This window comes from Myotis brandtii, unplaced genomic scaffold (genome assembly GCF_000412655.1).
Source record: "Myotis brandtii unplaced genomic scaffold, ASM41265v1 scaffold115, whole genome shotgun sequence".
Classification (NCBI taxonomy): Eukaryota; Metazoa; Chordata; class Mammalia; order Chiroptera; family Vespertilionidae; genus Myotis; species Myotis brandtii.
The window spans coordinates 17,991,093-18,006,758 of NW_005353967.1; the positions used below are offsets into that span (position 1 = coordinate 17,991,093).

The 15,666-nt window shown below is 40.8% G+C and overlaps 1 protein-coding gene across 4 annotated transcripts in view; it reads left to right on the plus strand.

The window, feature by feature from the left end:
- IQGAP2 (IQ motif containing GTPase activating protein 2) overlaps positions 1 to 15,123 on the plus strand; it is a 283,664-nt gene extending 268,541 nt beyond the window's left edge. For all 4 annotated transcript variants that reach the window (XM_005858052.2, XM_014549911.1, XM_005858054.2 and 1 more), the window contains 6 exons: positions 3,034 to 3,121; positions 5,485 to 5,697; positions 6,751 to 6,911; positions 8,741 to 8,878; positions 10,165 to 10,273; positions 14,183 to 15,123. In XM_005858052.2, coding sequence (XP_005858114.1) covers positions 3,034 to 3,121; positions 5,485 to 5,697; positions 6,751 to 6,911; positions 8,741 to 8,878; positions 10,165 to 10,273; positions 14,183 to 14,296 — 823 coding nt within the window. In that variant the 3' untranslated portion in view covers positions 14,297 to 15,123. The remainder of the gene's footprint in view (positions 1 to 3,033; positions 3,122 to 5,484; positions 5,698 to 6,750; positions 6,912 to 8,740; positions 8,879 to 10,164; positions 10,274 to 14,182) is intronic.
- Positions 15,124 to 15,666: the final 543 nt, after the last annotated feature.

Below are 15,666 nucleotides of genomic sequence, written 5' to 3' on the forward strand. Positions count from 1 at the left end.
CCCCCCCCCCCCTCTCTCTTTCTCTTTCCCTAATTCTTCCTCAGAGTTAATACCTCCCCATTCAGATAGGGCGCCAGAGCCTTTGGTTTTGTCAGCCTGTCTTACATATTGTTTGAAGTCATGGGGCCAATACTCTAACCAGATGATTTATGTGGTCAGACCATATCGAGAATATTGTGTTTGCATTGGGGTGGGGAGCAGGACACGTCTTTGGTTCACTGGCAAACTGAAATGTGAGCAGAACTATGAACTCTCTTTAAATTCAGTTGTGAGGGGCTTAAGGAACTGAGGGATTTCACTTGGGAAAAGAAAAGTGGTGGAAAGGGTTTGGGGACACAGTCCTGGCACCCCCCTGAGGGTCGAGGAGGGGTGAAGAAAGGGAGCTCAGCTTGTTTCCCCGCAACTCTCGGAAGCAGAGTAACCTTTGTAACCACTGGCCCGCTTAGGTCTTAGTCACCTTATTTGTCAAACCAGGGATTAGACTCTTTCCCAAAGGTGCCCCCTTGTGCTGAAGTCCTGAGACTGACCAGGTCCAGGGAGTGGACATCACGGGAAGGCAGGCCTCAGAGAGCTTCGCATTTAAGAAGGGAGCGTTCCAACGCTGCACTCGCCAAAGAAATTGAATGTGAGCCACGCAACTAACTTTAAATTTTCCAGAAGCTACATTTTTAAAAGAAACACATGAAATTAATTCTGCTTTAACCCAGTATGTGCAAAAATGTTGTTTCAATATGTAATCAGTGTAAAAGAATGTTAATACATTCTTTTCTCATACGAAGCCCTGAGAACCCGGTGTATGTCTCACACTGGCAGCACGCCTCCGTTTGGACCTGCCACGGGTCGGGGGCTCGGGTGCCCCGGTGGCCAGTGGCTGCCATGTTGGGCAGCACAGCTTTTGTGCTTACGATATGTCAGACCCCAGTGAACGAAGGGCTTTACATAAGCTCTTCATTTACTCCTTGCATCAGTTCTCAGGGAGATTCCCATGATATCAGGGGTTTTTAAGTATAGGGATAATATAATTCGCACACGTGCACAGAGCCACGGGAGCCCCAATTTGACCCCAGATCTGTCTGGTCCCCGTGTTCTTAACCAGTAGGCATATGGGGGAGTGTGGGGGGGAGTGTGTCCCCCTCATGAAGCTGGATGGCTACTTCCATGTAAGATGTCAGGGTTAGAACTTGGCAGTGGATTCCACAGGCCTGACATACAGCAGGCGTCCAAGGAAAGGGAGGCTGTATGGGCGGCTTATCTTCCAGCATCTCCTGGACAAATAAACATTTGTTAGCCCTGGTGGGCACGCTGGAGCGGCCCCAGTCATTTCGGTCATAGATAGCTTCTCTGCAGAGATGAGCTGGGCGTTTCCTGGAAGCATATATCATAAGTAGTTCCTAGAATATTAATTTAAATAAGAAACGTCACTGTGTGTGTGTGTTTTTAAAATCATCCAAAGGTTTTATTTTTAACCCGATGTTCCTGTTTCAGACATTTATAATGATGACTGGGGGAGGGGTTGTGTGGGGAGCCACGGCGGCCTCGGGAACAGCGCCATCTCCCACGTGGCTATAATTAGCTGGGTGCCCACCTTTGACTCCTGGCAGCGTGTTTATCTGCACACTCCCAGACAGCCCATAAATCCCCAGCAGGGAAGGGTCATGGGCCAGAGGAAATGGCTGTGATCATTCTTCTCCTACAGACTTGCAATCAGTCAGAAATGAGAAAAATGATGTTTACAGATGGCTTATTGGATTTTACCCTATTTTCAAAAATAACATGTTTGGAATTAACTTGGAGGGTTTCCTCTGTCGTTTGCGAGCAGTTGCCCGATGCTTCGGAACGTGAACGTGGTTTTGTTTTCGTTTCCATTGTCCATGCTGTGTGAACACTTCCTGCTGCAGTTGAGGAGAAGTTCAGCATCCAATGAGACCATGTCATGCCTTTGAAAGAACTGAGGTCCAATACAACCGCAGGACCGCACGAAAAGTGACATTTCAGACAGTGACTAGACCTGTTTGTAACGTCAGGCAACTTCTCTTGCTTCCTTTGTTTGGAAGGGACGCTGTATCCAGTAGCACTGTCCCCACTTAGGGAAAAGTGAGCCAACTTGACCATTTGCCTTTTATGTTAAAACGAGAGGCCCGGTGCACGAAATTCGTGCAAGGGGCTTGGCCCCCACCTGCCACGGCTTCATCCGGAAGGTCGTCTGGAAGGACATCCAGTCTAATTAGCATATTACACTTTTATTATTATAGATTTGTGTACATAACTCCATAACCTGATCTTTAATTAGGACGGGGTGGCCGAATACCATAAAGAAGGCACTTCCAGAGGAGTTTTCTAGCTCTTAACTCTTTACTGAGCAGCTCTTCCATTCTCCGCCACCTGAAGACAAGGACCCAAGCCAGTCTGTTAGTTCCTCCACCAGACGAGAGGTTCTTCAACACCCGGCTGCTGTGTCGGCCAACAGACAGTCCCACCTCCACCCCAACCTCCCCCCAAAGCCCACACAGGGCGCCTGCTCACACTGGCCTTCCAACCGTTTCAGAACTTTCTCAGAGCAGGAGAGGTAGCCCTTGGTCTGGCTCCTAAAGTCCTGCAATGTATTCAACAGGCTCCGAAGTTTTAAAGTTATTAAAGTCAGGAAAGGAGGATATTAGGTATCATTCCCTCACCCTCCGTGGTAGCAGCCAGATCAGCAGCACTTTTTCCTCCTCCTCCTCCACAAAAAGTAGCCTCAGTCTAAAAAGAAGGAAAAATATTTAGATAAGGAATCATTCGGCATACTTGTGCCCATGTTACTGACAGTGTAATCCTACTATATCAGGCATAGGAAACCCAGGCTTCGATTATCAGGCGCTCACAAACTTTCCAGAGCCTTAGAGCAGATGTGGTGAATTTCTGCGAGACGGTGTTATTTAAGGGATTATCTTCGAAGCTTTATTTCTGTACGTGTTGTGCACTCCCTCGGAGAAGCAGATTTCTGTACCTTAGGGCTGCTGTCTGAGTCTGTCTCTTCTCTCTCTGTTTTGAAAGGACCAAAAAACTGATCATTGATGTGATCCGGAACCAACCAGGAAACACATTGACAGAAATCTTAGAGACACCCGCAACTACACAACAGGTAATTGGTCTTTGAGTGTAAAATAATAAGTACCATAGATATGAGTTCATTTTATTAATCTTCATGCCAAGTGTTTACAACTATCTCAGAGCAACTATATCTAAAATGATTTGGAAGTAAGGAATTTTTATCTGTTACTCTGGCCAACTGAGTTCAGCTATATAGGAAATCCATATGGAGAATGAAGGAAGTAGAAAATGCAGCGCTGAATTTAGGCTGAAAGTAATTTTGTCCTGGACTAGGAAGATAGTTCTGGGTTTTTCAAAGCTTCTGAATATTCATCATAAACTTTATCAGTCAGTAGCTAGGCAGATAAGTCAGTTAAGAGATAGTTCTGGTCGACAGGATGTAGACAAATACCTTTCATATTTTATGTTTGCTAACTTAAAGAAACGAAGTATCTCACATTAAAACTTTTCGAATTCTTCAGAAGCAAATGTCTTGAGCCTGTTGGGTCATGGTACCATTATCCTGGTGTAAGTAATTGAAGTATCATAACAATCTTGCATTAAAATCTTTATCAGCATCTTTTAAAATGCATCAGTGCCCTGGCCAGGTGGCTGAGTTGGTTCCAACGTCATCCCACGCACCAAAACGGTTTCGGGTTCCATCCCCAGTTGGGACACGTATGGGAGCCGACCCACCTATGTTTCTCTGTCTCTCACTCTCTCCCTGCCAATAAACATATCCTCAGGTGAGGCTTAAAAAAGAAAAACATAAAATGCATGTTGTTTAGTTAGTTCTGAATTAATTTCAGTGTTGCTTTAGTATCAATAATTGCCACTCCCTAAACAGACAAAATTATTTAATTAGTTCTTTCATAGAAGAACTACACATAATCTTCCTGAATCATTCCTAATTAAATTGGTTGCCAAGAAATCATTCTGTCACAGTTTTTAAAAATATAAAATAAAATTAAGTTACCTGATGTTGGTTAATGTATGGATATTTTTAAAGCAATGTAGGTAGAACATCCTACTAATTTAGTATGAGAATTTTAGTCCTTATTCGTATTTCATTTTTTCCCAAATGTAGCATAGTCACTAAGAACACAGACTCCCAAGGTCAAGTATAGCTCTGTACCTCCTAGCTGTGTAACCCTAGGCTCCTAGAAATATTTCCGTGCCTCACTTTCCTCGAATGTAAAATGGGAAGAATAATAATAGTACCAATTCACAGACAGGAATAAATGAGTAAAAACATGTTAAGAGGGTAGAATAATATCTGGCACATATTAAGTGCTCAATAACGTTGGCTACTACTGCTGTTTACTGCTGGCCTGGTAAATTGTTCCTGTGCCCATAATGGTGACCTGTGCACTGTGTGTCTAATAACATTTGTGACCTTAGACTTTATCTACTATGTCAATCAATTGTCTAGTACAATGAAATAGAAAGATCCCCAGTCCCTTTTATTACTGTTTTTTAAAACTATCCAAATTACATTCATTCATTTACTTATCGTTTATTTAGGAGCTTATCACTTGCTAGAATATTTTTATTCCCTTTGGTTCAAAGAAAGCCCGTAACTTTTTCAGAGATGGAAGTTTGAGAATGATTCTCTCAGTCTCTGACTGCCTTCTTGGCTTACGAATCTCCATAAGTAGGGCTGATGCGTGAGGGTTTAGCCGAGTTCTGCGTGTTCAGAGTTCTCACAGCCGTGTGTTGTTGTTTTTTCATGGGTAATTTATTTTTCATTTCTTCAACTGGACTATCCAGGAATTCAAATCCTTCCATCCAGGGAATTACAAATATCAGTTATCCATTGTATTATGTCCATGATTTGTCACCTTAGCAGGAAAGTTATTTGGACTTTGTCCCTTAAAGGCCTGACACCACTGCTATTTCTCAAAAAGGTGAAGTAATTCCTTCCTAAAGACCTACCTCAAGACCCATGAAGAACACATCGGTCTCTGGACTTTGGTTTGAGGACTTCTTTCATTTTGACATTCGCTTGCCTTGTGCAGGTTCTAAATCTGTGGGATTAGGGAGTCAGAGAAAAAGCAACATCTTTTTTTTATACCCGCCCTTGACAATCCCCTGCCCTCCCTTACCCCCCAGTGTCTTATGTCCATTAGTTATGCTTATATGCATGCATACAAGTCCTTCGGTTGATCTCTTACTCCCCTCCCTTCTGCCCCCCAACCCTCTCTGGCCTTCCCACTGCAGTTTGACAATCAGTTTGAGGCAGCTCTGCCTCTGTATCTATTATTGTTCAAAAGTTTGTAATGGTCTTTATTATCCATGAATGAGTGAGATCATGTGGTATTTTTCCTTCATTGACTGGCTTATTTCACTTAGCATAATGCTTTCCAGTTCCATCCATGCTGAAAAAGCAACATCTTGATATTTTTCACTTTTCAGGAAACGGCTCATGCCACGGACATGGAGAGCCGTGCAATTAAAGATTCCAAGGCTCCAGAAGAAATGAAGGATGGACAGTCTATGGTGGAAGATGCACAACTGCCCCTTGAGCAGAAGAAGAGGAAAATCCAGAGGAATCTTCGGACATTGGAACAGATGGGACACATGTCATCCACAAATAAATACCAGGACATTCTCAATGAGATTGCCAAGGTTTTTGGAAATAATCTTCTTTCTTAGCAGACATTTGCTAACCATGGGTCACATTCTGAGCGATCTGGGAGGTGACACGAGGGATTCATACTTGTATACACCATGGTCAATATTACAGATGGTTAAAGGTTTCAAAGCAGTTGATGACTTTTAATAATGATCATAATTCCCCCAAGTCAGTATAAGAGTTGACACATACTGGAAATAAATGCTCCGGAAATGTAATAGACACGTTTCATCTTCTAAGCAATACCTACTGGTCTCAAGGTGACACTTTTAGGAGAGTTCTCTCTGGAGTTATTAGTTGTCTTATTGCCCAATTGCTCTTAGGACCTGCTACTGAGGTGGTAAATTTACGTCCCTGAAAATTTGCCTCTAAATGCAGTTCTGACTTAAAGGTTAGCTTCTGTTTTCTCATCCCGTATTTTTACAGTTGAGAAACTTCCTGAGCAGAGGCTCTCAAATTAGTGCAAGGAAACATCACAGGAACTGGCTGAGATCTGCTTGCCGAGGATAAGAAAGTATATGGTTTCAAAGGATATTTGGGTTCAAAGGACATTTCATTCTTTTTATCCACACACGCTCTTTAAAATGGGTCTAGAGGTTAAGAGCAGTTACGTGATCAGAGAAAAACATTTCTTACTTCTGGGAAGGAAGTGCTCTCAGCTTCTTGCTTCCGTGGAACATCACGGTCAGTTCTAGCAGCGGCTGTTTTCTCCCAGCAGATGACTCGAGGGAAGCAGTGCTTCTTTCTGTAGCTCTGGGTGGGAAATATTTCTCTTTGAGAATGTGTAGTAGAGAAACCAATGCTGCTTTGCTTTTCCATCAAGAAAAAAATAAACCTTAGCAACTCTCTTAAAGTGAAACATGGGCACTTGCCAGTTCAGAAGTGAAGAGGGAAGGGTGTGAGAGATTACAATAAAGTGACTGAGATAAACAACAAGTTAACAGTCACAAATTCCGGTTTGATACTTGATACTCATCTTGTCTCAAATTGGCAGGATTGTAAAGCTCACTTCTGCTTAAATCTCACATAGCTTTTACTTGTTTTAGGATATTCGAAATCAAAGAATCTATCGTAAGCTTCGAAAAGCTGAATTGGCCAAACTTCAGCAGACCTTGAAAGCACTTAACGAGAAGGCAGCATTTTATGAAGAGCAAGTTAATTATTATGACACCTACATAAAGACTTGCTTAGACAACTTAAAAATAAAGTAAGTTAAAATCATACATTCACTTGCAATGTCATGAGTTATATGGGATGTCAATACTTTTATAATCTTGGGCTGTTGGGTTGGGTTTGGAAGCAACTTTTTGCTTTATTTTATAACCAAAAACTAGAATCTCAATTTTATGAATTGGCACTGTGAACTAAGAAGTCAGGACTGAATTTAGAAACATTGTAATTCCCCATCAGCGTAATTTTATACCTGAAATTAAAGTAGCTTAGCTTTAACACTTGGGGAAGAACTTTCATTATTTCTTTTGTCTTTTTTAGTAAAAAATGTCTTTTAAGCACTATTATAAAAAATAAAGTCTACTCTTGTTTTTTGGAATGTTTACAATAAACAATAATTTATACTCTTGGTAATGTTAGATAACACCAGATGTTTGCTAATTGCATAGCAGCCTAATGATTTTAAATTGCTTAGAGGTTTTAAAAAATCATTATTGATACAAAAGACAAAATTTGGCAGTTCTCTGTTACCCATTAGCATACATAGCATAGATTTTCGATATGCATTATAGCTACTTTTAATGAGTATTATTTGTTCATAATTATTCTTATCGTTAGACTAAGGTCAGTACTTAATAAAATTTTAATTACCCTTTTAAAAAGATAATACAGTATTTTTGTGTAATGCTTGTTGTCAACCTGACAGTAGGAAATGGTTCTGTAGGGAAAAATATATTCCATTAATCTTAGAAGCTTGATTAAGGGAAATAACCAAATGTCAGCCACACTTGTGTGGGCCCCACTAGTTCTGAATTTTAATTAATTTGCTTGTGGCCTGTAAATTACTTTTACTCTATCCCTGGGAGGAAAAAGTTGGTCAAGTTAATATTCAGTAGAAATATTAGAAGTTTTAGAAACTTAAGAAATGTTAGAGGTTTTCTTTACATACTTATTGCAGACTATGTCAGACTTTAGTTTGAATTACAGACTAACCTACTTGAAGGCATTTTACAAGCTCTGCAGCCAGATGAGCTGGATTTGGGTTCTGATTCTCTCTCACATTGTGTGATCTTGAACCTGTCCGATGAACTTCTCTGGAGCCCCAGGTGTCTCATGTAAAGGTGAATGAGGAGTGCCAGCCTCAGAGCTAAGTGGAATAGCATATAAGAAAGGAATTTTATTTCAAAGCATTATGGAAATGTTAATCTTGTAAATGTAAGGCAATACCTATAAAGCTCTTAGAACAGTGCTGGCTACAGAGTATTTGTTGAAGGAATTAAAGCAGCCCTAGGGATACATTTACTCAGGAGTACACAGTTCATGTGATTGCACCAATGCTGCTTGCAAAATGACTTAATAGGGCCGCTTCGAGATGTCTGAAAAATAGAGTGCAAGTTTTATGAAAAATATTAGTCTGTAATTCAAACTCTGTCACTTTGAAAATAGTTTCCCCTTAAGCAGTGCATAGTGAGGTTTTACTGCATGGGGAAAATTGTCGCCTTCTATCACAAAATAGAAAGTTGCATATCCGGGGCCATGGGGGCCAGGTCTGCACAGTGGTGTACACCTAGGGCAGCAGTGGGCAAACTATGGCCCGCGGGCCGAATCCGGCCCGTTTGAAATGAAAAAAACTAAAAAAAAAAAAAGACCGTACCCTTTTATGTAATGATGTTTACTTTGCATTTATATTAGTTCACACAAACACTCCATCCATGCTTTTGCTCCAGCCCTCCGGTCCAGTTTAAGAACCCATTGTGGCCCTCGAGTCAAAAAGTTTGCCCACCCCTGACCTAGGGCATGGTTATTGCATTGCCAGAAACATCCGAGTTTGCCATCATGATGACAGACGGCTTGTTCTTTTGCTAGAAATTCTCGGCGGTCAATTAAAGTAGACGGGAAAGGAGAGTCCAAGGGGATGAAGAGGGCGAAGCCAGTGAGGTACACGGCTGCGAAGCTGCATGAGAAGGGTGTGCTGCTGGGCATCGACGACCTGCAGACCAACCAGTGAGTGTGATCTGGAATCCGCACAGAACACGCACCTCTAACCGCCCCTAACATCTCACTCACATTCCTCGGGTTCCTGTGGCCTTTGAGGAGAGCTTCATTTGGTCTGTCAAGGCTTACCCTTGATGACAGGTGATGGGGAGATACGTGTATTGTCATCTCTAGTCTTCCCAGCCGGCCTTGAGCATCTGGTGGGTTGTATGAAGGGCTTATCAGGTTGTGTTTCCCATGGCTTGGCCAGTGTGTCTGGATTTGCCAGCCTCCCTCATCCCTCCGAAAGAACGGAGTCATAGCAGTGAGAATGAAGGCTGCCTTCTGGTCTCGATAAATTAGATGATTTACCATTGGAAAATAGTGCCTTTCTAATTTCAAATCCACGGACTGTGTGCCAACGCCTGGGTCTGACACGCCAGCCCCATGCTATTAGGGGGTGCCTTTGGCGTGGAGGAGAAAACCACACCCTCTGCATCCCCACCCCAGGTGCCATCAGGTTTTCCGTTGTAAAGGGACCTGGAAAGCACCAAATGAACAAACAAGACAAACACAAAAAGTCATGGACACAGATGACAGTATGGCGGTTATCAGAGGGAAAGAGGGATCCCGGAGGTAGTAAAGGGTAAAGAGGGTCAAACATACGTTAACAGAAGGAGATTTGACTTCGGGTGGTGGGCACAGTGCAATATACAGGTCATGTGTCATAGACTTGTACACTTGAAACCTACATAATTTTATTAACCAATGTCACCCCAATAAATTTAATTAAAAATAAAAATTTAAAGGGACCATGAACCTGATGCCCCATCACTCCCTTGTCCTTTGTCTGAGGGAAGCCAGATCCACTGCTCCTAACTCCTCACCTTCCTTCAGGGCCTGGCTTCTATTCCATTTCTCCCATCAAACCTCCTGACTGCACTGACTCAGAGAAAATGCTTCTTCCTATAAAATTTACCCCCTGAAATACTTAACTAGCCTGTCAGTGGTATAAGTCAATATGCAGCTCTCATATTCTGTGAATCCCCTGTATTTCCAACTATATTGTATGCTCTTTAAGAGCAAGGACCATATTTTGCATTTCTTTTGTCATAAAGCACCTACTCCAGTGCTCTGTGAGTTACCTCAACAAGAGCCATGAAGCATCGTTTTAGTGAGCGGAATGGGGGAAAGGATGGGAGGTTTGGGATGACTTACCATTCACTGAGAATGATAACTGAGGATTCCGTTAATGTGTTTCAGCTGTAAGCGTGTATTTGTAGTTCCACATATGTGACTGTCCCTTTCTTCATTAGGTTTAAAAACGTTACATTTGATATCTTATCCACTGAAGACGTGGGCATCTTCGATGTCAAATCCAAATTCCTGGGCGTGGAGATGGAAAAGGTGCAGCTCAATATTCAGGTAAGCTGGGATTTCTGAGAACGGAGGGTGAGCCCTGAAATTGCCTCTTCACGATGACAATGAACTTCAGCAGAGAAGGCCAGTGTAAGCCTTATTAGCCAATATTAGCTTTGGATGCATTGATTAGTTTTTAAAGGCTGTGATTTTTCAAATTATTGGAACTTAAAATGCTTTTAGGTGGTAAAACCATGTTCCCATTTTGAAGCGTAGAGAATAATAGGAAAGCATTCGGAGCTGTTAGGTGGAGGCTAGACAGTTTCCTTTTATTGGGAACTTGCACTCCTTTCTAAGACTGAGTGTGCCCAGGATTGGAGCTTTCCCATTTGCATTTCTCCTCCTTCCTCCCTCCTCCCTCCTCCTTCCTCGGGTGTTTTTTACATGTTTTTTAAATCGATTCATTTGTTTGAGATCATATGAATGTTCAAAACAGGTCACTATAAATAGAAAAATGATATTTGTGCAAAACAGGTCACTATAAATAGAAAAATGATATTTTCAGTCCGAGTTCTTGTTATTTTCTCATAAGAACTACATGTAAGCCAAATATACTTGAACAGAAACTGAGACACCCAGTCTGTGTGTCACCATCCTCCAAAAATGAAGGGAGGGTACAACCAAACATTTAAGTTCATCTGCTCCCAACTTTTTAATTCTTAGCACAGAATCAATTTAGAGAAGTAAGTGAGTTTTCTTTTTTGTATAAGAATTTTTAAATGGCAATGACGCCTATTTACCTGGGTCCCAAACTACTTGTATGAAATGGTTTTCAGGTATTCTACATGAATCATCTTGACAAGCCCCTGGGCATGATGTATGTCCCAGCCTCACTGCCCGCCCAGCCCAGCCCTGAGAGCCCTTACATTACCTCCCTCCAGGGAGCAGATACCAGAGCCCTCTTTTCTATCTAGCCTTCTTGTAACTTAAAACGAAAATGGGAGCTAAATGGGCATGATAAAAACAGTGAGATAATGGAGTAAATTAGAGAATAGAGAGAGAAATAAAAGACACTATGTAATTATGAAAAGTATACTTAAATAAACAGTATTGTTTTCTAACTGAATTTAAATATCACTAACTGTATCCATCTAACAATTTAACTGGAAGTCTTGAGTTACTTCATGTAACACTTTGACAAATATGGGAAGAGAAAAGAATGCTCTTTGGTTACTGATTCTTCTCCAGAGATGGCAGACATACCATGCGATTGCCAGGCAGGCAAGGACCCAAGACCAATCAATATCAACTGGACGGATGAATGCCAAGTGACCAAGAGACCCCTGTTTAGAAAGGCCTCAGAAATTCCATGCCTTTTCCTTTGAACACGGATGCAAATACCAAATTTTGTTAAGGATTTAGTATGCAGTGGGATCAGCTATTCATACCATTCATTTATCCACATAATTGTGAAATGTTACTCCTTAGCTAATAAGCCCCAGATTTTTAAAGTCATTACCATATCATCAAGACCACCTATAAGATTTGCAAGGCTCGATGTAAACTGAAAATAATATTCGTTTTTATAATTATTGAGAATTTCAAGATGATGACAGCAGCACATTAAAGTACAAGGCCCTTCTGATGATGAAACCCTGCACAGGATGAATGTCCAAGGAGCTGGCCCTACATATATTAGCTGTCAGACATAAAGTCAGCTTTATACGTATAGCTTTCAGACAATTACATTATCAAGTGAATTACCAAGAGAAACATGATGGCCAGATCTTTACTCTGAGTCAAGAAGTTTCTAACAGCCCTAGCTGGTTTGGCTCAGTGGGTAGAGTGTCGATCCAAAGGCTGAAGGGTCTCGGGTTCAATTCCCGTCAAGGGTGTTTACCTCAGTTGCAGGCTCAACCCCCGGGTCTAGTCAGGGTGCATGCAGGAGGCAACCAATTGATGTGTCTCTCTCACATCGATGTTTCTCTCTCTCTGTGTCTCCCTCTCCCTTCCACAAATCAATGGAAAAATATCCTCAGGTGAGGATTAACAAAAAAAGAAGTTTCTAACAGGTCCAAGGAAGATGCCGTGTAGCATTGTGTCTAGGTTTACTTCAGCCCACTCTTCCCTTAGTTCCTAAAGGTTATATCCTATAGCTATAGGCTATATACATAACAGGAGGGTGAGATTTACATGAAGATGTTCTGCTTATACAAATAATGGCCTGTGCTTACTGAGGCTGCAGGGTTGGCATTCTCCCTTTCCCAGTTGAAGAACGGAGGTGCAGAGAGCTGATTAGGGAAGAGGCAGCTGGAGTCCACGGTCTTCATTGCTCTGCTCCACAGCCTCTCTCACAGGTTCCAGCCGATCCTGACAAGAAAAGGGTTTGCAGATACCTTGATCTCATATGCCCAGTAACTCTCCTGTGAGGTTAAGAGTGTTACCCTCAGTTTACACACAAGGAAACAGGGGTTATGTGACACTGCAAGATTACAGGATAGCAAATGGTGGAGCTAAGACTAAAATCTGGTCTTCCAATGGCAAGTGTAATGATTATATGTTCTCTGCTCCCCACCTGGGGGGCCCAGCTAATTCCCCTGCATTGGCCATTCCTTCTCAACTTAATTCTATTGATTTCTTTTCTAAGAGATTTGGATGAACAGACTTTGCCTTTCCCAAAGGAAAAGTGAACCACCAGTATACTTTAGTAGGTAAAAGCATTCTTGGTGAAAGAACTTCAGTTCCCTATGGAATTTCCGTCTCAGACGCATATTTAAATAATGTAAGGGTTTAGTTGAGTACATTTGGAGGTAATTGAAGAAGTAGAGGAGGAAGCTAACAAGAGCCAAGTTCTCTCAAAAATTATTTCAACTTCTTCAGGTGGCCTTCCTTAAGACATTTTCCTTAAGAACCAAGAAATTTCCAGAGCTAGACATGGGACATTATCATTAAGAAAGAAATTTCCAGCACTAGACATAAGACATTATCATTAAGAACCAAGAAATTTCCAAAGCTAGAAATAAGAAAACGAGACCTGGGTATTAGTCTGGGGCAGTTCTTTTTGGCGAAGGTCTCCTGTCCTGTGTATTTTGAAATGTTACTGCTTAGTCTCATGCATATGGCTGGTGGGACCCAGTTATGAATTTTAGCAGGTGAGTTTATTTTCTTTGTTATATGGTGGCAGGGGAACACAGAATGATAGACTGACTTGGGAATGAGGGCTTGTTCTCAGTATAGGAACAGAAGTAGTCCGGGTCAGAAGGAGTTAACTTTGTACAGCAGGTCTCCAAATTTCAATCATACAGCTTCAAAAATAAATAGCATGATCATCTCACCCCATTTGTACATATTTATTTATAAAGTATACTTGCATCTATCACTATACTAAAAATATACTTTATAATTATACAAAATTTAAATGTTTAAAAAGTGAACAAAATAAATAGTTCTCTAATATTCTTTTTACTCCTTAATGAATTGTGTTGCTCAGTTCACTTTAGAAAACACTGTTGTTCTAAAGGATATACCCCATCTTGCTGGAACATTTGTTTCGAATTTTTTAATTAAAAATTAAAATTATATATCTGAATTAACTTAATCATAATGGTTTTCTTCCAGTGGTCTTTATCAGTTCTAAAAATCTATTTTCCTTTCATTTAGCTAAGTGATTCTCAAAGTACGGTACCCGGTACCCGGGCCAACAATATAATCATCATGAATAGGCACTTGCTAAAATGCAAATATTGGGGCCCCACCCCAGAGCTACAGAATCAGGAATTCCTGGGTGTGGGGCCCAGCATGTTTTAACTAGCCCCTGTTTTAACCAGATGATTCCGACACACGTTAAAGTGTAAGAACCCCTACCTAGGTCATTAGGTCACTTGAATCTTATTTTTGTCAACAAGTTGTTCTGGAATGTTTTTTAAATGTGCTAAATGTCAAGTTTGAGATTTAATGATGTTCCTTAAATTTCAGGATTTACTTGAGATGCAATATGAAGGAGTCGCTGTAATGAAAATGTTTGATAAGGTTAAAGTGAATGTAAACCTTCTCATATACCTGCTGAACAAGAAATTCTATGGAAAGTGAAGTGCCTGCAGAAATTTCGTGGATTCGGTATCACCTGGATCGGGAAATGAATCTGTTTCGTATTTTTGTTTTTAAACATGATTGGAATCACTGCTCATAAATGTGTGATTTTTTTTTAAAAAAAAAAAACAAAACTGTTCCGAAGAATGTACCCATTGTGCCTTTTTGATCATTCGATACTATACTCGAACGACACACAAAGCGAATTAATGTAAACACTTCCGCATTATACTGTGGAATAGGTACTCTGATTTAAAACTTTGGACATTCTGTGATTTGTGTTAAAGTAGGGAAAAATGAACTTAGCTGACGAGGGACAAATGTGTAAACCTATTTTCCTATGAAAAAATTTTAAGTGTCCCATTTGAATAATGTAATTCTTCATAGATTTTTTTTTAATCTGTGAAGAAATGGAAACCTAATTATTTGTAATGAATTATTTAGACAGACACTTAGTTCTAAGCCCTGTCTTCTGGGAGTTATCAATTTTAAAGAGAACTTTTGTGCAATTTTAAATGAAGTTTTTATAAGTAATTGAAGGTGACAATAACACTTTCTGTATAAAAGTATATATTTTATGTGATTTATTCCTACTAAATGACGTGCACTAGTGCCTCATGGTAAAGACTCTTGTACCCAGAGCCTGTAAGTGACTAAAGAACATCGTGAATAGCGATTCTTAGGCCCCCACCTCTACCTTTCACAATTTATTTGAATACTTCAATTGTGCCTCTCAATTTTTGTAATGCAATAAAATCAGTATTTAGATGGTTTTTAAATGTATTCTTTGAAAATTGTTTCATGTAAAATAAATGTTACTGAATTCATTAATTTGGCTTTTTAGTTGTTTCAATAAATCCAAACAATTTAGTGGAGAAGTTTCGTGGTGGGGCTTATCAGGGAAAGAAGGAATACACCTACAGTTGTATGCATTAGGGTACAGAGTAAGCTGCTGTGACCAAGAGATCCAAAACCCTGTGGTTGAAACAAGATAGATGTTTTTCTCAAATTCAGTACCTCCAAGGTTTTCCGGGGATCCGGCTCTGTCCTTGTCACTGATTCCTGGCCAGCAGGAAGAGGGAAAGAAGTCCAGGGCGAGCATTGTAAGTTACACGTGTCACTTCTGCCTATATCCATTGACCAAACAAAACTTTAGTCATGTGGCCAGAGCTAGCTGCAAGAGAGGCTGGGAAATATGGTCCCTAACTAGGCAGCCAGGTCCCCAATTAGAACCTGGGGTAGAGAGGGCAGTGGTTCTATTATTAAAAGGGAGAGTGATTCCTAGGGACAGTTTAGCAGTCTCCACCACAAAACTAATTCAGACTTTCTGGTTGGAACCTCCCTGACACTTCGTATTCTGTTCATTCACT